General features: G+C 39.4%; 1 protein-coding gene across 7 annotated transcripts in view; it reads left to right on the top strand.

Annotated features, from left to right (window-relative positions):
- Positions 1–23,035, top strand: part of 5-HT2A (5-hydroxytryptamine receptor 2A) — a 237,483-nt gene that overhangs the window by 195,955 nt on the left and 18,493 nt on the right. For all 7 annotated transcript variants that reach the window (XM_072302855.1, XM_072302856.1, XM_072302854.1 and 4 more), the window contains 2 exons: positions 12,274–13,576; positions 16,791–17,043. In XM_072302855.1, coding sequence (XP_072158956.1) covers positions 13,025–13,576; positions 16,791–17,043 — 805 coding nt within the window. In that variant the 5' untranslated portion in view covers positions 12,274–13,024. The remainder of the gene's footprint in view (positions 1–12,273; positions 13,577–16,790; positions 17,044–23,035) is intronic.

Raw genomic sequence — 23,035 nt, 5'->3', positions numbered from 1 at the left:
CCCTCTAAAAAGTCGGGTTTTTGACGTCATCCACCGCGGAAGTGCATAACATGGTATGTAGTACCGTGGTGGATGACGTCATGAAGCGAGTTTTTATGGCGCGATATTTCGGTTAACATTCAACGTGGAAAGTTGCTGTTCCGGCAGATCTTATTATTTTTAGTTGATCTGCAAGAATGAAGCACCAAAACCGATTCTGCATGTGACCAGCACAACTGACTCACTCTACGAGAACTGTCCAATTTGACCACCAAAAAACTGAAAATTCAACTTGATTACTTCGGATCCGGGGTTCGTTTTCAAAGTTCAGTATAGTATATGGCTTATAAATTCGCAAGAAGTCCCTTTTAAATCTGGCATCACTCCCTTCCTTTTACACACTAAATGTCCTCAACTACCAGTATCCTCGATGAATCGGAACAATTTATCAGATCAGAAATAAGTCATGAGGCTGCAGTAAACACTGCCATCTGACAATCATGACAATGAAGGTCATTTTAAGCAGCAAAAGCCGAAAATGAAGCTTATTGCATCGACTTACACAATTTTAACTTTCATGGTTTCTTTGAAAACACTTGTTTTCCATTATGTAGGGTGAAATGTGAGATTTTTTATCACACATTTCACTATGTAAAACGTTGATGACTGAAGTTGGACACTTTTAGTAGACCTACCATCGAGGAACTTTTCAATCGCCGTCACCTAACTTTAGTGCGTCTAAAACCTGTCCGTTTAGGGCTAGGACACAAACCGAGGTTTATCGCGGTCCTAATCCGGCAGTTGTGGGGCGCAAGAATGTTTTAGGTAACGCAAATTACCTACCCGTCTTGTGGCTTCCATGGTAACTTCTTTCCGTGAAGAATCCGACTTTATCTGATAAAAATATTTCCAGGTTAAGACTTTCAAAGTATTCAGTGAGCTTTAAACTAGAATTCCGACGATGTGCACCAAGACATCCCGCTAAGAGCGGACAAATTATTTTACGGACCCCGGAACCTTGGGAATACTTTTTCACTTACATTGTCGCCTTTGTTAATCGAGTAGCTCGAAAGCTCCAGGGATGTTGTAAATGTCACTCAAGGATTTTTCCTCGCGTTTTTCTCTCCTTTTCGCCTTTTCAGTTGAATATTCATTCAATGGCGTCAATCTATACGAAGGTCCTTTCTAACTGTCTTAGCCGATAGCTCAATATCTGCGCTCGGCAGACGTGCGTCAAGCCAAGTCTGCTGCCAACGGTCGCCGATCGATGCCGGATGGGGCAGGAAATACTGGAATTGGAAATTACGCTATCCGGAGAAAAGCCGTACACTGTTAAAAATATTCAAATACTCAGGTATGTGTATTCCGGTTATTTATCATTACGAAGGGGAAAAATTATCCGCGGTTGAGTAAAGGAAATTCAACGTAGCATTCCAGCCCCCCGCTCACCCTGAAAACATTCCTCAGGAAATACATGGGTGTGTTACTGGACTGCAACGGCCGTATATTCCGTTTACCTACCCGCCAACAACGGGAACACATCATAATGTTCCTCTGGACAAATAACCGAAATAATCACACCGATTAAACACACGCGCTCAGCATTTTTAAGAGTGTTACATCACCTGTCTACTTAAGGAAATAAATGGTCCTTTGGTCGTTTTTAAAATAAACTGAATAGGGCAGTTCTTTTTTAGGTGATGCAGTTCAATTTTAACCAAAGATCCGTTGCTAGATTCCTATTTTGGTTGTTCGATCACGCAAATTATTAAAATTAGGATAATCTGCTCATACCTAAAGTTCGTGCGTCCATATGTACGGTGACCAGTAATAAACTAATTATAACTATGACTAAAACTATGGATAACCTAGATCCTTCTTCCATTCCGCTCCTGGACAGTGACGAATTCAAACAAAAGTCGAGAAAGGGTGCGACTTTAAAAATTGAGGGGAGTCCGTTGGCTAGGCCCCTGCACTTGGCTTTATCGATTAGCTCGAAATAAATTAGTCGGGTGTATCGATAATGTATTCTTCTCTTTTTATTCGCTGAATCTAAAACATTTGAATCTTGATTTGTCCTGCATTTTTTTTGTATTCGGAAAAGTGTAATATTTCCTAGAAAGTCCAATTTTTGAGGTTAAATCCCGATTTTTGCGAGGAAAGTCAAACTGTCTTTGGAAGGTAAGCTGTGAGGTATTTTTTTGGAATCAGCGCTGACAGTATGTACAAAAATCTGCTCCGAAATTAAAAGCAAATACTTGCTATTATTATAGATTGGTGCTTCTCAAACGATAGGATTCGATCCCCATGAAAAAAGTCCTCATCTTACAATACCCAAGCTCTCTTTATATTCATTATTCTTTAATTTTTGGCATCAGTGTATTGGATACTTTTTCCGCTGCTTTAAGGCGACAGATATGAAATTAGCGCGATGGGTATGAAATTGACACGCGGGTTTTGCATAAGCCCCGTCGGATCGTTCGAGCACCCTTGTCGGAATGTTCACTAAGAACCAACACGCCCTTTATTAACATCGCCGGAAATACTTATTTTGTCGAGCGATGTAGCTATATTGGTTGCAAGCCGTACCCTGCACTGTGACATTTTTGCAAGTGCTAAACTCTTAGGTAGCATCCCTTCCCAGGGAAATGTCCACTTTGCAAAGTTCAATTATGGATTTCAATTTTTCCCTCGAACAAACGTCTGAAAACAATTATACGAGGGATCTTTGATCTCTGGCCAGGCTAAGTTCGACCCGATAGACTTAGTCATAAATTAATAATTTTTAATCAGGATATGTGCACTTGCTCAAGGGTTTTAGGTCACCGCGATGATTATCAGTAGCATTTAGATGTTACATATACAGAAGGGTGAATTATACGGTAGCAGTGACTAATTTTTATAGCTTAAAATAATATGAAGTGGGTAAAAAGTCGGTTTTACGAAGCAATGGTAGCTAATTTTTAAGGCTAAGAAACTAACGAGCCATAATCTCCGTTGAATGTAACCGAAGTTTGGTCATATCAATCATTGAGGTCGCGTATAGGGCAGCTCTCTGAGCCAGGGACTATCACGGAGCTCCTTCATTTATATAGCTGTTTTTTCTCTCCATGCATGGCGAGTGTCATCGGCAATGTATTTGTTACAAAAATTGTAGTATAAACAGTCCTCAAGCCAGAGGTTACGTTTGGCTAACACGTTTCTATATCTTTGTTTTCTGAATTTGTTGAGAAAACGTCTATTCCACAAAAATCTTTTTCCCCCCTTCTCGCGGAACCCGTGAATTGCATTGACATGGTGTTGAAACGTTGGACTTGGGATGAGACAAGTCTTCAGTTGCGAGGTTGGCCTAGTGGTCAGCGCGTCTGAATTTAGGTTTATAGGTCCCGGGTTCGAATCCCGGTGGTGGCGTCTAATTTTCACGGAATTGACGAGTAGATCTGCTGAAACAGATTCTCCTCGGCCCCAACCTCTGAAAATTGGAAAAGCCTGGAGCATGGAGATCCCACGATGTCTACGGACACTAAGCGTTGTCTAACTCTCGACTTAACTCTTTGAGACTTTCGAGACTATTATAGGTGTTCCATATTTACCTCTAATAGGTTTATAAACCATAGTTTTTTCTCAGTGTGGCGCTTAAAATCGAGAGCCAATCAGAGATGGATTCCACACGTCTCGACCCTCAATCAAGGGTTCCGCGGTGCCACTTACATCTGGAACTCAATGAGGGATGAAAGAGCGTCCTGTACTGCCGTGCTAAGGAAGAACGCCGTATGAGCCTTCATGCGTTGCCAAATTTCCATTTATAAAAAGCAAATTTCCTGGTAAACTTATGATTATTTTTCTTCCAATTTTTCAGATAATTTCGTTTGCAATTCCACCCTGAGTTTCTGAAAGTTTCAAGGAAAAATGTTCATAACTTTCCTCAAATATGGACATTTTATTGAAGGGAATTTGGCAACTCTCGAATGTTCATATGGCGTTCTTTCTTAGCACGGCAGTGTAAGCGTGGACTGTGGTTTCTTGGCGGGCACTCACCTGCGACTGCTCGAAGCCATAAAAAGAGATATTACCGTGGAGGAGGGGATGAACCCAGGTCGCGAGGCCGACATTTATTTATTTAAGACGTGAATCGGGCATCGAGCATCGGACATTGCGCCGCCGGGGCCGGGGAAAATTATGGCCTTCAGCCGTGCCCTGCGCTACCGGGCAGCACCTTGCGCGCGCTTTATAGGAGCAAAAAGTGTACCCGCGACGTCCTATGTCACTGCCCCGCGGCCACAGCCGCATCAGAAAATAAATGATGACGACTTTTTAACTCCCCCCCCCCCCTCACTATGCGATGTGAGCGACGCCGCACAGTGGAACGAGTCAATAGGAGAGGTCGGACAAAATTTGGAAACTTTAAACGCTTATAACTCCGTTTATACAAAACTAGGGCCTATGGGGCTGCTTCGCAGCCCCTTATTTTTCCTGTACACTTTTCACTTTCACATGTTTTTTTTTTTTTTTTTATTTATTTTCATTTAATTTTCTGTTTTGTCTTTGAATCGGGTCTAATTATTTCTTTGAGAGAATAAATATAGCAAATGTTTTCAAAAATTGTAATTTTATTTAGTAAAATTTAAACTAAAATTTTGTTTTAATCTTCATACAAAATTATTTTTTAGGTTTTACATTTGGACTGCATTTTGCAATTTGGACCTATAAATTCTGGCTCATCTGAAAAAACACTTATGTGCATAGGGGAACTAATGGTACATACGTTGTTTTTAAACCGGGCCGGAATTTATAGGTCCAAATTGCAAAATGTAGTCCATTTGTTTTCAAACTAATTTTAAAGAAGATGAAAAAAATAAAATAAAAAATAAAATAAATATTAAATAAACTTACTTACCTATACATGGATCCTTGAACTTTAAAGCAGTAAGGTCCATCACCCGGAATATCAATTCGATTTGCAGAGAAAGAGGCAAAAGCAACAGCACTATTATAATTTCTGATATGCTTTATGAAATTTGGAGAATATAAAAATAATGATTTCAAATCGGTAAAGAAATTAAGCCATTTTGGCAGCAGTTATTAAAATGACCATTGGACATTTCACCCTGAAAATGGCGAGCATCACAATGATGACAAATTATATTCATTGAACCGACTGAAAATTTGGTAACAAAATTTTCATCAAAGTTCTGATCATCAATTTTATACTTCCGAAATGAAGAAATGAAACTTTGATTTTCTATACTAATAACAGAGTTAAGTTCTTGCTTCACTAAACGAACATGCGATGAATTCTGGAAAACGCGACCACGTTTTGGAGGACGACCGCCTCGGTCATTGAAAATTTCACTCATAACAACTGTTAAATTTAAAATTAAAATTAGTAAAAATTATTATTATTTTAACAAAATCATAACTGAAAAGTTCAATTTTTAAATTAAAAAAAATAAATCAGAAGAAAAAGGATGAAATGAAAATGGAAATTAATAATAAACATATTTATACACATTGAAAAGAAACAGCGTGAAAAGTTCTGATCGGAAATGAGAAAAAAAACTTGGAGGTTATTGCCTTAATGAGGAAAAATTGGCAATAGGAAAAAGTAGAGTACCTGTATAGCGAGAGTATGGACAGATCGCTTCATGGAGGGCTTAGGGCCCAAAAGTGCAGCCACCCTTCTAACCAACTTCTAACGCACAAAATTTCACTGCCAGTCTGCAGATTCCAATTCTAACCATGATGGCAAAGAATGTACAGAAATGAGCGTTCTTCCGCGAAATTGAGTAAATTTATGCAAAAACTGAGTCAAACACGTGCTTAATAAACGACGGTTCGGAACAATAGTATTAGTAAATCGTTCTGGATAATTGAAATTCATAGGTTGGCTGCATTTCTGGGCCCTAACTTTATTCGCAGAAGCATCGGTGAAGGCCTGATGGATTTTCGGAGTTTCACATCTGTCCATACTCTCGCTATACAGTACTCTAGGAAAAAGATGGAACCAATCATGAAAAACCGTAAAAAAAAAAAAAAAAAAAAAAAAAAACGCGGGAAAAGAAAAATGTAAGTTGATGGCAGTTGAGTGTTGGAAGTAACCTCACTTAATGATGATTGTTGAATGAAAACAGCTGATAAAAAGACAGCAAACAGTAAAGTAAGATGCGTAGCAACAAAACTTTTCCGAAAAACAAAAAACAAAAAACCCCCACTTCCCCTCATCCAATTTATGAGTTTTTAGGGATTTAAAAATCGGGGACGAACCCCAGAAAATAATTTATAGTTTTCCCGAAGCATTGAGAACAACACCTTTCAAATGAACCAACGCCCCTCGCAATTAGTACAGTGGTTGATTCACAATTTCATTCTATTTTTAAAATTAGATATTAAGATTTGGGGTTCTGAAAGTGGCTCTGTTGGTTTAATCGTAAAATTTTCTTACAATAACACCCCTTGGAATTTGAAATACGACGAAATAAGCATCAAAATTTGCAGTCTCAGTCAAAAATTTCATGTCCGACCTCTCTAATTGACTCGATCCACTGTGCGCCGTGTCCGTCCGTTGCGCCCGCGCCGCCCCCGCACCGCCAAAGGCGTGACTCATCTCACTCGGGCACAGGATCAACTGGATCGCATTTTACAAAAGGAACTAAGAGCATTCCAATGTAGCTAAGATTGTGCAACTCTTTTTACCTTGCAAATACAGACTGACCATCCAACTAAACGTTATCTTCACTCCCGATGAACTATAAATTCAACACTGGAAAAAAAAAATATGGTAGATTTTACTATACTCTGATACACAGTGATACGAGTACGGTAATAAACACCAGAATCTATATGGTGTCAAAAACCTGATTAGGGTAAGTACCAGCAGACTTCTAGTGAATGCTACCATGATTCTGGCGATTTTCACCAAATCCTATCAATGTGTAAAAAATTGAGTAATAATTTATGGTACATGTTACCATACTTTTTTCAGTGATGACGAAAATTACCTTTGTGAATTTAATTTTTTGCATGGTTTCAGTGATTTTACTGCAAACAATGTAAGTTGAACAATTCTAGCAACATTGGAATGCTTTTGATTCCTTTTTGCAAACGACAATCCAAACTCCACATTGCCATGTTAAGGGGTCGAGTCAGCGCTAAAAATAGGAATTGCACCCACTGTTGGAAGTTTCGGCCTACGAATGTCACCAAAAAGATTTAACCGAAATTTTAGGGACCAAGCCTTGGCAAGGGGGTGTAGTAATGAAAAGAATCACGGAAAAATAACTGTTAGAGGGTATCCCCTAAAATTGTAACACTACCCCAATTCGTTGGATAATACAGACATTTCCAATTAATATTGGTAGTACCGCAACACATGGGTTAGTGGTTTAATTTCTTGGGGCACTACCACAATTAATTAGGTGATACCATAATTAATTGGAAATGTCTGTTATCAAAGTTCGGACCTAACCCCTACCTATTTCCTTATCGTGATTGATGAAAGATTCGAGTCCACTTCTACCCCTTTACCTCTAGAGTACCCGCCCGCTGTCTAACCATTTAACCCTGGAATAACCAAATGTAGTAAGTTTAAAAGAAAGGTACTAACTAAGTCACATCGACATCAAACCAACAAGGTTTGACGTTTTATTTTTCCATAGGATTCAATGATAAAGATAAAGTTATTAACACCAAATAATAGATTAAATAATGGGTAAACGAGACTTGAAACTTTAAAACATTTAAAAGGCAGAACGTTTCGAGCTGTGACTTGCTCATTTTCAGCTGCAAAAAAACAAAAAGATAAATAAAGGGCGATCGGACTCTAGACGTCATCACTAAATTTTTGACCTCCACACCTACACATTTTGCTTCCCGTCCATAAAACTTTAACACTCATTACTCTCAAATCAACTCAAATAAAATTCTATATCACTGAAATAAAAAGTTGGCAAGGGGAGTCTTGATCGCAGGTTTTATGCGGGGGTGCGCATTTATTAAAAACGAAACAAGCCACTAAAACCAGGAAAGTCCGATTGTATAGGAAAATTAGTATTCATCGAGATTTTTAAATGCTATCAGTGAATGTGCGCGACGATGAGTTAGCTTGTCCGACAGGGCCCTATCATTTTATCTTATCCGCAGATCGCAGGAGCCAACTACTCGGTAAAGTTTGCTACGACGTCGTTCCAAACACCACTCGATATAACTAAATAACATGAAATAAAATTTGACGCGCCAATATGTCGTGATCTTCAGTTGAGCTCAATAGAAACATAAAAAAGAAATATCGATGAAAAGTACTAGAAGAGAATGACATCAGATTCTGTAGCTTTCAGGGGTCGGTTCCCTATTCCCGAGGATAGAGCTCTCGGCACCATAACTGCTGTATCTGTTCCTTCCGCTTTAAGGCTAAAAGCAACGGCTGCATGGAGACTTCATCATTCAATGTTTAAAAATTAGTCAAACTTGATGGCGTACTTCAATTTCTCCTTTTCATCAGCTCGTCAGCTTTTCCATTACATTACTTTTTTAGTCGAAAATTGAAGCCAAAAAGCTTCATTGTGTATTATGGATTACGCAACTATCTCAGTGTCACAAATGAAGCGCTGGGTGTAAGAGGGACATTTCTCGATTGCATTTTATCCGAATATTCGCTAATATTTCATTACTTGGAAGGAAAGTGAATGGTACAATTTCTTTGAAATATATTTTAATTAGAACAGGCTCAGCAACTTAATGTTATTTTGGTTCTTTTATTTGAGTTACTTTTCTATTACCGTGTAGGCTTGAATGGACGTAATTTCTACACATTTTTGAATAATGACTCTGGTTTCTTATTACCGCACGTTGTACCTGAGCGGGCAGGGCCTCCTACATCAACGTGATTACGTAGTTCCAGAGTTGGCAGCAATGTAATGCTATGTTAAACTTGCAATTTTTCACGCCGCGCGAGCCCGGGCTCATAATTAAATCTGACTCCGGGAAACTTTCACCCTCTGCGAGTTGATTCCTTCCAGAAACAGAGCTCCCGTCAAGAAAGAAATTACCCAGCAGGTATTTTGTTTGCTTGCGCAATCAACCGTTTCTCGCTCCCTTGCGCAGCTGTCACTATCCGACTGTGATAATCAAGTCATTTCGTCGACGCGACGATCGTCCTGATTAAAATTGCGCATTTCGCGACTTGCGACGAAAATTTAACGCGACGAATTTTTCCAGGACTAATTACGGGATGAATAGTGTGGACTGTCGATGGTTACACGTGAGTTCGGTGACGCAAATGCAGTCGTAATTGGGATGGATTTAGCACAATGGAGTTACGGCGTGTGTTAAAAATCAGCGATTTAAATGTTGACTCCTTTACATAATTTCGCTGGAAATACGATGTAGACTCATTAGCTCTGTAGTACACTCCAAAACCCAAGAAAGCTTATAAAGCTGAGGCTAAAATGGATGGGATATCCCACGCTATCCTGAATGAAAAGTCTAATTTATAGAGGTTTCTTTCTTTTTTTATTTATTTTTAATTTTCCGAGGTTTAATAAGATCTCTACAAGCCGAATTCTTATTTGAACGTACATCTGCCAGACCGAAGTACGTCTTTAATGACGTGAGCCCTGTTATGCATATATTCTTATGAGTCTCGGGGATCATGTTCTAATGCACATCGTTCCGTTCGGCAGATATGCGTCCATTTTTAAATTACAGCGCTGATTACTGACACTGAGAAACTCCGACACTACCATAGGGCACTGCATCATCTGAGGAGAGTGCTCAACGCGAAGGACCCATTTCGTTCCACCTCTGACGTAAGAGCTTATCTCTATTTCCACTGGAGCCCCGAAAAGTATAGAGCTATACGGAGGAACGGGCTCAGGTGGAAATCGAGATACGCCCTTGCGCCAGAGAATTGACGGATTTGCATCACATCCAGCCGAAACTATTCTGAAACGGCAGCTTGGAAAAGCATGTCATTGCATGGGAGGAGCAACAAAAACACCATATTCTATGTCATCGATTTTGATTCGCGCTTGGCTCCACTTAACGCAATAAATCCCGGACTATTCAGATGTAATCGTTCTCGAGAGCGAACGCCCCCCCCCCCCCTTCTCACCCACGTCGGGTGAATACGCTTTTACGCCGGGCCATACGGAAACGCGAACTGACCGCTGGAAAAACTGAAAAAGCGGATCCCCAAGGCTGAGGCCGAGACCCGTGCTGCCGTGCTAAGGAAAAAAACCGTATGAGCATTCAAGTGTTGCCAAATTTCCCTCGATAAAAATCGAATTTACTGGAAAAATTGTAAATATTTTATTCAAAATTTTCAGACAATTTTGTGGGCAATTTGATCAGAAATATCTGAAAATTTCGAGGGAAAATATACTTAAATTGCGCCGAAAATATATGTTTTATCGAGGGAAATTTGGCAACTCTTGCATGTTCATACGGCGTTTTTCTTTGGCATGGCAGCGTGGATCTTTCATATCCCTACGTGATGCTCCGTCTATTCTTCGCGGCTCTTTTGTGTAGGTCTTATCGCTCTGTCGCTTCAACTTCGGTTCCGCCTTGGGTCCATGCAAACGTTCTATCGCACCGTGTGTTGACCGGGTTTCTCCGAGCATTTTGACTTGACCGCGTGCAGTCGTTCCGTGTCCTGAAACGTTGTTTCCATTTATGGATCAAAGATGAATGTACATTGTCGGCTGGCTTCGAAGGCCGTTGTGTCTCCCAACTACTGGGACCTGATCTATTTGTGTTTACTGGAAAAAAAAAACACATTGGATCTAGAGTCCAGACTCTTGAAAACATTGACAAGAAAAAGGAATCTTGATTCAAGCAGATTTAAGCTTAAATCAAAAGGAAATCCGCTTAAGTTAAGAGGCTTGATTCTTGATTTAAGCTAGATTCTGATTGAATCAAGAGTACTTTTTCTTGTCGATGTTTTTAAGAGTCTGGACTCTAGATCCAATGTGTTTTTTTCCAGTGTTTAGTCGTCTAAATGATGAAAAGAATCAAATTCGGTTCTATATTGAAAAAAAAAAAAAAATAGAGTCAAATTAAGTACTGAAAGCTTCAGAGTCTTTAAAGAATTAACTGGAGTCATTTTGAGTTGAGCGAATCATGATAAATTTAAATTCGAAGTGAAAGTAGAGTCAAATTTGACTCGATCTTATTCACAATAGGAGAGCAGAATAATAATATTTAAACGATGAAAATGTACATTTTTGCGGGCCTCATAATCCTACACTATTAGTGTCGAATTTTGTATTTCGACAGTGAAATTCCTTAAGCGAGAAGCTTAATTTGTGGCATCATTGACTTCCTGTCATGCTTCGTTTCCGTTGTGGAATACTCCTCTACGTCGTGTCTTGAAAACTGTCTAAATTTTGCTTATCTCTACATGAAGAAAGCAACTAAATAAAGTTACTTACTAAGAAAAGTTTAAAAACGACAACGTCAATTACCTGTCTCCTACCTTCGACTTGGTTGCTCACGTTGCTCAGGAAACATCACAAGAAAAAAGACAAACCGAGACAAGCACACGGCGCAGAAATACAACTATTCGTGCTGGATGGATGTCCGTGTTGCGTCTGCAAAATTGAAGGCGCTATGGTACGAGGCGTGAACTCACAATGCTCCGTTATGTTTGTTCACATTCGGGAGAAAAATTACAGAATAAGGCCCGATAACGTCTCCCATATCTTCAGCCGTGTTGACACTCGCTTCATTTTTGTTTCTTCTTTTAAATTTGATGTCTGGTTTTTCCCCAATATGTTAGTAGATTTATTAAGAGCAAATGTTCTGACGGAAGCCTCGGGTCAATTTGACTTGGTTGGCTGGCAGGGTACGTTTCATTGCAAGCCACTTGGACTGCACTTTAGAACAAGGTACAACTATTTCTGGTTCATCCAGAAAAGCACCTATCTGCATAGGAAACAGATAATACACACGCTGTTCCTAAATTGCGTCAGAAATGGTGGTTCCTGATTGCAAATCGTATTGAAATTGCAATTTAAGTGTGGAAATAGGGTAAAAAGGGTCAACCTTCAGCGTTACGTAAAGGATTCCACAAGAACGAAGCGGGTCAAACGTCAAACGTGCAATACTTGAACAATTTATAGAATTTGAACGTCACTTCGGGTGCATATTGAGACATTCGATTCGTGTTTGACAAGTTACTAATAATTGATATGGTAGTCAGTTTGAATGCAAAGCGTAAAATCTTACATAAAAAATACGTTTAAACCTTTTAAAATCATACCATGGTATTGATATCTTCCAATTTTCTTTATGTTTCAGTTTCTTGAACATTGGAGTAACTGAAGAATGTGTGCTGCCACTAGCTGAATATTAATCAAACTCGGCACGGAAGACAAAAGTTTCCCAGAAGAAAACGATTTCATGCTTGACAGACACTGTAAAGATCACGCAGGAAAGATGTGCTCAACGAAATTCGAAATGATGGTGGAAAATTTTGTGCGGTCGGGAAAAATCGTGAAAAACTCTTCGCGTGAAGAAAGTGGACAGCCATTCAAAGAAATTTTACTCCCGAATTTCTTTTTTATATGACCTTACAGTGTTGAAAAGTAATCACGATTGCAGAAGAAACCTCGCAGCGAAAAGTCAAACGACACGCGTCATTAACCTGAAATGAAGTACCGATTTTACGTTTCACACTTCGATGTAGAAAATACCCGCGTAGGTACTTCAAATCGCTCGTAGCTGCAGTGAAGGGTCGTTAATATTCCATTCAGTTTAACTCGCGGTTTTAACGTACACAAAATGCGGGAATATACTTGAAAAATCTTTCCTGTGGTTATGTGCAACGTTGCGTAGTGTTCAATGGGCGAAGTGAATTCGGGTCGCGTGGGCTTGTGCAAAAGCGAGTGAATTTGTGGGATTCTCCGGTCGGAAGATGGGTTGCCCGGGGGCGGAAATCCCAACCGGGTCCGGGGTGGAGCTTTGAAGCTTGGGCTTGCGAGCTTTGAGCTTTGAGCTCGTCGGAATGTGAGGCTCGTCGGACGGTGTGAACTTATGAGAATCGCGCGCGATGGCCGAGCCGCTCATGAGCCTGGGGAAAGAAAAGTGGATCCTGAACCTCCTGTGTCGCCTCATCTACACGACCTTCACGACGACCTCGGACAGGATGAACCAGCTCGAGTGCTCCTTCGTCCACCAGACGAACCGGTTCGTCTACCGCAACACCAACGACTCCAACCTCCTCGACCTCTTCGGGGAGCTGTCCCCGCCGTCGGACCTCAACTCCTCAGAGATCTACGATGATCGGACGTTTCTCGATAACAGCACCCTCACCGACGCCCTCATCAACTCGCTCGACAGCGACGTGAACGGTGTTCGGAACGCTAGTTTCCTCTTCGAGTGTTCGGACCCGGACAGCGGGGACGAGCTGGCCTGCGGCCAGGACCTCCGCGTTAACATATCATACTTCAAGAGGCATTTAGTGAGGACGACGCCGTTTCGGCTCCAGGTGGTCATCTCGGCTCGGATACACTCGGGCTTCCTCCTCAACGCGAGTAACTTGTTCATGCACTGCGGGGAGAACACTTCCGCATCCGACGGCTTCTTCACGTGTTACCTCGAGGTATATATAATTTCAGTGGCGTGGCGTGCTTTGCGATATATCGATTGATCGGCTACTTAAACCTACACTGAAAAAAAAGTAACTTGGATCAAGCATGATAATTCTTGAATTTGCCGCCAAGAATTTTCTTTATCTTGCTTTAAGCTGACTTTTTCTTGATTCAAGAAAAATAATACTTGGGTTAAGCAAAAAAGTAGCTTATACTAATCAGCAAAATTCTTGATTTAAGAAGAAATACTTCTCGGCGGCAAATTTCAGATTCTTTTTTTTTCTAGTGTATGGAAAAGTATCGATAAACAGGGTGTTCGCAGCGAACACCTTGGTAATCGATTATTTACCACAGCTTCAAATGGGGAGATGTCAATTGGTCGCAAAGCACACCACGCCACTGCATAAATTTATCCTGGAAAATGATGGCATCCAAACGTACGAACGTCTCAGTTATAAAATCAAAATATCTGATTGTTATTAAGTAGAACGAAAACAAGGAAGAGCGAAAACGAGGCTAAAATACATACGAATATACGGGACGTTTCGGTGTCTCACGACACCATTATCGACTGCTAAAATTAGTAAAATACAAAAATAAAAAAGAAATTAAAATCGAAAGAAACCAGCAGGGCGTTACACGGTGATGACACTTTTTATTTCAATTTCTTTTTTTATTTTTGTATTTTACTGTTTTTAGCGGTTGATATTGGTGTCGAACAATGAAACTGGTACCAGATTAATGCGGCTGATAGTTTTGTGGTAAAACTACGATTTGTGGGTAGTGATTTGAATAGATTCGCTGATATAGAGTCAAAAGGCTCGAATGTTTTCAGTTTCCATTGTTATACAGGATTTTTAAAACTATTATAGCGTAGAGCGATGAGACCAATTGCTGGATTCAAGAACACCATTTTAAGAATATTTCAAACAGAAATATCTAAACTTTACGGGTTCAAAGAAGGAGAGAATTAAAACATGGGTAAACAAGGCTACAGCATTAAAAACACTAAAAGGCAGGACGTTTCGAGCTGTTACCAGCTCATTTTCAGCTGCAAAAAAACACAAATAACCGGTAAAAAATTGAGTGGCGACCTGATACCAGCCATTATCACCAATATCAGCCAGCCATTATCAGTATGTGATAACGGCTGGGATCAGGTCGCCACTCAATTTGTTACTGGTTATTTGTGTTTTTTGCAGCTGAAAATGAGCTGGTGACAGCCCGAAACGTCCTGTCTTCTCGTGTTTTTAATGTTTGAGCCTTGTTTACCCATGTTTTAATTCTCTCCTATATTCGGGTTATGTTTTTGTGCTTTATCCTTACGGGATCGATGGTGATTAACCACCTGAAAATTTTAGAGAAAAGCGAGAGTGCGGGAAAACTTGACAATACGACACAGCGGGGGAAAAGAACGAGAGCAAAAAAAGCCATTTCGTCACGAATGGCCACCAACAACGTAATAAACCTGTCTCCGTCAAGAAAGATGGATATGTTATGCCGCGTTATCCTAGAAACGGCCGGCGTGCTAGCGGCGGCGCCCATCTACGTTTGATCGCGTGAAATATATCGAACGCCGGGCGCGGCGCATAATGCGACAGACTGCTCGCGGAGAAGTCTGGCGACACGGGCGCTTATGAGATAGTGCGCGGCGCACACTGAGTCGAGTCAATAGGAGAGGTCGGACAAAATTTGGCATTTTTAAATGCTTATTAGTCCGTTTCTATAAAACTTTGAGGTTCCAGAAGTGGTTTCATTGATTTTTTCGTGAAATTTTCTTTGTAAAGCACCCCTTATAATTTAAAATGTGACGAAATTAATAAATACATTGGCAGTTTTAGCTAAAAATTTCATGTCCGACCTTCCCTATGGACTCCGTCCCTTGTGCGGCAGCCGCCGACCGCCAATCCTAGGAAAACGCGGCATTACTGCCAGTGCTAAGGAAAAACGCCGTATGAACCCTCAGGCGTTGCCAAATGTCCTTTGATAAAACATGAATTTCCTGGTAAAAATATGAATATTTTTCTTCCAATTTTTCTTGTAATTTATTTTGTTAGCAATTTTACCTAAAGTTCCTGAAAATTTCAAGGAAAAATATTCATAACTTGCTTCAAAAATAAACATTTTATCGAAGGAAATTTGTCAACTCTCGAATGTTCATACGGCGTTCTTCCTTAGCACGGCAGAGTGGTGGCAGTACTCCCACTGTCAACAATGGCTGGTCTACGTCAACATTGGCTTCCAATATTGGTCGATATCAACACTCTGATTAGCCGTTCATGTGAATACGATGGCAGCCCTCCTCGGCCAACGAACGTCTCGACAAACCAATGCTGTTCTTTGGCTAAATCCTCTGTCAACTTGATAACATTGATTGATTTTTCCACGGAAGAATATTCACAACTTCTATCAAAAATAAATATTTTCTGAGAGGAAATGCAGGGTGTCTACTAAAACAGGCTGGTCAAAAATAAGTACTTTTACAGTACATTCTCAAAAAATTCAGTACCTCCTCCAGTAGAAAAAATCCGTACTTTTTCAGTACCTCCATTTGACGAAATTGGAAAAAAATTAAAAAATTTGAAATTGCACCAAAAATGACCGAATATTTAAAAAAATTCCGGACCTTTTCGCGGAATTTCCGCACTTTTTCAGTACTTCCGGACCGTCCTTAAAAAAACAGTACTATTTCCGGACTTTCCGGACTTGTAGACACCCTGAAATGGCAACATTCGAATGCTCATACAGCGTTACCACTCAGCACGACAGTATGGTAAGACGGTATCGTCTTCAATAGACGATTTTAGTGGTGACGTCACGGAGCGATATTGGTGGTTCGATATCTCGAAAGTCGAAATGTGCCCCCAAACAAACAAACATAACCTCCAAAATGAACAATTGACGAAATAATGCTAAAACTAGCCTGAAACCAAACAATTAATCCATGGGACTTTAATATTATGAAAGCTACTCATTTACCAAAACGTTTGAGATCACAATCACAAGAATTGATTGTAAAATAAACTCGTAATATCATAGACAGTCATCGAGCGAATTCCCCTACCCCCCCCCCCTGCCTATATCCCGCAGATTCCTCCATGTTCGTTTGTTAGGGCACGTTTCGACTTTCGAGGTATCGAAATTATGACGAGATGTGACGTCACACTAAATGCGTCTATCTTGTGGCATTTTGAGAAATGAAAAAATTGATCATTGTCATTATAGGTGGAGCGGCCTGTGCGGGAAGTCACGGATGAAGATGAGGGTGGGGTGGTGGCGCCCAAGTACGGTTGGTACTTCTTGGTCGTCATCGTCTTCATAGTGGCCGGCGGCGTGGGCAACATCCTCGTTTGCTTGGCCGTCTGTCTCGACAAGCGGCTCCAGAACGTCACCAACTACTTCCTCCTGTCGCTGGCCATCGCTGATCTCCTCGTCAGCTTGTTCGTCATGCCGCTAGGTGCCATACCGGGATTTTTCGGTGAGTGGTAGGAGGCAAACGCACCTGGATTCAGTTCATTTTTTGGACAGATTATGATTGTTGTTTCACCGATGCACTGGAAAAAACCACATTGGATCTAGAGTCCAGACTCTTAAAAACATCGACAAGAAAAAATACTCTTGATTCAATCAGATTTAAGCTTAAGTCAAGAACCAAACCTCTTAATTTGAGCGGATATTTCCTTTTGATTTAAGCTTAGATCTGATTGAATCAAGAGTCATTTTTCTTGTCAATGTTTTCAGGAGTCTGGACTCTAGATCCAATGTGTTTTTTTTTTTCCAGTGTGGAATGTTAAGCAATCAGATTCTTCAATCAAATCCTGAAGAAAACGAGCCAAGTTTCAAAGTTTCATTGTACCATAATTACGTACTTTGTACTAGCAATTGAACGCATGTTCATTTGCCTTTAGCTTAGGGATTGTTTCAAGACTTCTACTTTTGTGATTCGTTGTCTTTGTGAAATGAAGAAGAAATGTGTTGAGCTGTGCTTAAAAACACACCTCGTTCACAGGTCCATTACGAAAGAATCAGAATGAACAGATCAAACAAATCTGGAGATCATCCCTTATCACACAATATAGTTCATATTACAAAGTTTACAGACTTCGGGTAGCATAGAAAACATCGAAAATGCTGAAATTGAACGTGAAGGAACTTAAATTATTAATCTATTCAATGACTTAAACTTAAAACACCAAAAATAAATAACTACAGATCATTTACTTAAACATCCTAGAAAAGGCGGAAATCTAGAAATCCTCTACCCTTCCGATAAATGTAGCATTATTATTACTGAACACAGTTTTTTTTGTGTGTCTGCGCGTGTCGCACTATTAGGTGGTTTTAAAATTTCCAAGGAAACACCCAAATCCGTGGAAATATTTTGCCTAGGAACAAAACTGCACAAGAAAAATTTGGAAGTTTCGAAGATCTTAGAGAAACTAGAAACATTATTGAATGACACACTTCCTGTATTTTTTTGCTGATCTACCGCGAAACAAACGGGTATTAGGTCGTGCCGGTTTGGCTCTTTTTGTTTAAAATACATCAGGAGGATTAAAAAAGAGGAGCCAACCGGCTAAAACTTACCCAACTCTAAGTTGGAATTTTGGTGCGACGAAGCGCTTGGAAGCACAACTTCGGCAGGATCTCTGGGATTTACGTCTTGTAACTTGCAAAAATATTAAGGGACTAAAATTAAAGATGTTAGAGTTTTTAAATAAGCTACATAACTACCAAAGTAAGAAGTGACATCCACAAATTTTAAATTCTCCGTTCAATAATATAATTTGAAATATTCAGTTCAATAATATAAGTAAGCGAAAAAGCCATTAAAAATTCTGATCTGCTATTTTCATGGCGCAAAATTTTGTTTTCGTAATGCAACTTCACACCCTTGCACAAAAATAAACTACATTGCTTGCAACTTACTCTTTAGGATACTTTAGAGTATAATCCGTCAAAAGTTCAAAGTCCAATTTTTCGACTTGTTATCCTCGTCGTCCTGAAAATTAACCCTCGAGGAGGCTGAAGAGGTGCTAAAAGGTGAAAGGGTGAAAATAAAATATTTAGCCGGCTCTTCTGAACTTGAAAAAGAGTGACTTATAATGAGGAAAACCGTGGAAATGAAGTCCCTGCTCCGCTTTCAATTACTTTCGGTTGAAAAGTTTCCGCAACGCCCGCACATATATTTGTGAAGGGAGGAAGCAATCTACAAGGGGATGTAATCAGAGGGTTTTTGACTCCCCCATCATGCTTGTTATTATAAATATAAAACGCGTTGTGAACATTGTAATCGAATGTAAGCGTAAAGGAATTCGTTGAAACCACAAGTGCGATCATCATTGGAAGATCTCAAATTTAATTTTGATTAACATTGCAAGCGCTATCAGATTTTGGCATCCGGTTGGAAGGCTTCCGGACAGTCAGGACATAAAAGTACGGCAAAAGTTGCATCATACCGTTAAGCAATAAGACCTTTTCCGTTTTACACTCTCGCGAGAGAGAATTCGTGACAATGGGAGTTATGAGCCAATTAGAGTGAATTCCACTGAGATTCTTTTCTCTCTTTCTCTGGAGAATTATGCGATAGAAATTGGATTTAAAGAGAAAACAACTTTCGATATTGGAATGCTAAATCAGCAAACGCAAATTTATACCCCCGGGATAAAAATGCGGTATTGCAGGTGGTGAATTGTTTGCAGAGAAACGAACACAGCAAGATCAGAGATTTCCAAACAATTAAAACGCTGGGTGCAGGAAGGGAATTTCTTGGTTGCGGTGTCTCAGGCTCTCCGTTAACGTTTCACAGTTACTATGATTGGAGCAAATGCACGGGATATATAAAAAAAACTTTTGCGGAATTTTCTTTATGATTTTACAATGCTGAAAACTGAACCTTTCAGAGGATTCACCCGAAACTTCCCACTCTATAATATAGGTATACTGGCAGTGGTGATTCTGCAACAACGCAAGCAAGAATTGCTCTTTCTGTACCCAACACCGCATTGGAAAAAAAAACATCGACAAGAGAGTACTCTTGATTCAATCAGAATCTAGCTTAAATCAAGGACCAAACCTCTTAATTTAAGCAGATTTAGTTTTGATTCAAGCAAAAATCCGATTGAATCAAGAGTATTTTTTCTTGTCAATGTTTTGAGTCTGGACTCTAGATCCAGTGTGTTTTTTTTTTCCAGTGCGCAATTTTCGCGCATAAAGCCGCAACTAGGCTGTTTCCAGGCGAAATCAAAAAAGGATACCTAAATTTAGGTAAAATTTTTATATCCGAACTAACGAACTTACGATCCTGGCTCGCAGACTTTACAATCAACCTTATGAGAATCATGTAGATTTCCACGCTGTTACAATTTTAACTTAGCAAGACAACGTGGCTAGGCATCCAATGCAAATAGACGGACTCTTTGGCATACCATGGCCTTACATCGCGTCATAAAAAATGAAGCTCGAAGGTGTGTCGGTGACAAGACAGGCACGTTTTCCCATAGATTCAGACTTTTACTAGAGTGACTTAACCCCTGATGGGTTGTATAATATTTAACATTCTTCCCTGAGCTTGCTAAGGCTTCAGCCGAGTGACTGTAGAAACCCATGAAAGGCAGAGAATGAGGAACACACATCTATTTCTCGTGATGAAAAAATAAAATTCTTCTTCAGCTCCAGTTTTTTTTTTTTTTTTTTGGGGGGGGGGGGGGTCTTTTCACCACATCTTAAAATTTTAGGATTTTAACTATACAATCAACGTATGAAGTAAGCGTTGAACTGATACTTTCCAATCATAAAGAAGCCATAAAAAGAGAGATAAGGAAAAAGAGTCGTGAGGAGTTTCAATCTTTTCGTTTGATCAATGGAATCTAAATTTGTTTTAATGCGTTTTAAAGTAATTTAGTAAAGAAATTTTTTACACAGAAGCAGTAATAAGAGGAGTCCCTCCGCTTTGAAAAATGCCCTAGCTCATTCAAATAGATTTATCATTCGATAGAAAACCGCCACAGTCCGCTTTCAAGAGATGGTCAATGGAAGAGACGTATATATATAAAACGTGAATAAATCCTTTAATAAAAAAAATCTTACTTGATGGGATGTAAAAAACTTAATTATGGTTACTCACTGTGTATTATAATAACACCTGAACTTACGACGCACATACTGTAAAACGATTCTTCAGAATATCTCCTTACAACCATGAATTATAAAAAAAAAAAAAATCTAATTTTCTTTGCTTCTTTACAGATATTAAGCGGAAATTGTAGAATTGGAATCATTAAGACTGAATTGAATAGTTCAAAGTAGAAATTATAGAGAATGCTGGATTTAATTATTTTGGGATTTGATTGCACGCTCTAATTAGTGATTTAATTGAAAAGATTCAGAGGAAAAAAAGTTATTAGTTGTACGAGGACGAGGAAAAAATAAAAGTAGCATTTCAACAAAAAACTGGAATCGTTAATCTTAACCCGACGATCAATTAGTGATGATGCCTCCTGGGACGGGTCGCTTCTAATTTCTCACCGTAATGATCTCCTTCCTCAAGATATTCTTTTCCTCGTTGTTGGACATTAAACAAAAGCAGATGCGTTGAATCATGCGATGAATAATATTTCTTCTGCGGGAAAAAGGACTGAAATGAGTGTAGGGTAAAAAATCTATTTGATAAAAAAGATCCAACATGTTCAGAACGAAAAAATATACTAAAAGAAGTTCCAATTAATCCTCTACAAACACCAAAAATAAAATATAAAACATATCTATGTACATAGAACCGTTCAGAGTAAAATACTCCGAGTCGAACATAAACTGCGGTAGAAACTAATTAATGGAGTGTTTTACAAGTATAGTAGCTCTAAAAGTTCGAGCATGTTAAACTGCTCCCAACTCATGAATGTTTGATATGGTTGCAATTCGCGAAACGTTTTTTCAGATACAACCTGCAGTAAAAGTTCTGATACATCGTGTTCAGGGCTCAAAATTGTTGGATCTAAATGGAACGCTACCTACATTGGCTCGAAAGTGAAATTAATTGATTATGATTCACATTGCAGGATTTCACAGTTCTAGTATTCTTGTTTGCAAACTGTGATACCGATTTTTCGACCCAATTTGAATAAATAAAAAAAAAAAAAAAAAAAAAAAACCCGCCTGAAAAGGAGCGTAACAAGGCTTGTAACATAGTATTATAGAAAAGGACACTTTCGGCAAAAGCCGAAAGCAATTCAACTTGAAAAGAGGCTCTTGCCGGAGATTAGAATAACTTGCCATTGCAAAAAATACATAATATAACGGTAAATATTTATTCGAGGGTTTGACAAATGTCAAGGTAGACCCAAATCAGCCTGAAAGTTTTCAAGATCATAGAATATTTCCATTGATATACCTGTAGTATTTTTTAACGGCAAATCAATGCAATCCCCCTTCCAAGTATTTATTTCCGAAGTCACACTGCTGAAATATATTCGGAGCTAGTAAAAATTAACCCTTTCATGATGCTACACTTAGAGCCTGCTCAAATTTGATGGATTATTTACATTTCATTTAATTTTCACTGATTTACGATTTTCTTTAAAAACTGTTTTGATTTCTATTTTTGAAATTAGCTGAAAAGACTTTGATAGAATGATAGGTAAACATGACGAACAGAGTTTTAAGCTACACATATTACTTTTGACGAGTAAGGTTCATTAACTCTTCCGAGACGGGCAATAGGAGCCTGGAGGCAGATGATGTGTTGAGACGTGAATTTTAACCTAAAATCCGGTGCCTATTATATTGTTTCACCTGACATAAAGTCTTCCGTAAGCTTTGACAGTCTCTTTCATAAAGTTACGAGACGTCCCCATTGTGCTTATCGCTAGTTCTCCGCGGTAAACACATGCAAGTAATAAAGTCAACTTTGTTTTGCATAATTTGGCGGGAGGCCGGTTGCCGAATTTCGAACATATCGTCACTCCTCAGGCATATAAAGGGCATATCTCAGTTTACAGGCGAGCCATAAGCGAGCTCCGTGTGACTCTATGCTTTTTGGGGCTCACGCGAAAATAAAGATACGCCCTTACGTAAAAGGGGCCATAATTTATCGTCCGTTGCTTGATTTGAGTTCCAAGCGAGCATTCTCAAAACTGATGAGTTAACATATTTGCAAGTTTTCTTCATAATTTGACTGATCTCATTTGAATGACTTAAGGATTCCACTTAGATAACAGCCATTTTATTTGCAAAAAATATTGTCGTGTTGCAAATTTTAGATTGAGTGTGATTTTGTTGAAGCTGATAGAAAATGGCTTAAAAATCACGATGAGCGCAAAGGGAAAGCTTGAAATACACTCCTAACTACACAATCTGCCTGAAGAATATGTGTTTTCCGAGCATCTCGCTTTGAAAACCGATAGTCTGGCACAGTTGAACATTTCTTAAAAGAAGTCGTTTTATCCCAAACCTTACCGTCTTGGATGCTACGC

This window comes from Bemisia tabaci, chromosome 7 (assembly GCF_918797505.1).
Source record: "Bemisia tabaci chromosome 7, PGI_BMITA_v3".
Taxonomy (NCBI): domain Eukaryota; kingdom Metazoa; phylum Arthropoda; class Insecta; order Hemiptera; family Aleyrodidae; genus Bemisia; species Bemisia tabaci.
Note: the sequence above shows the minus strand (reverse complement) of the source record. Positions and strands in the feature narration are given on the sequence as shown.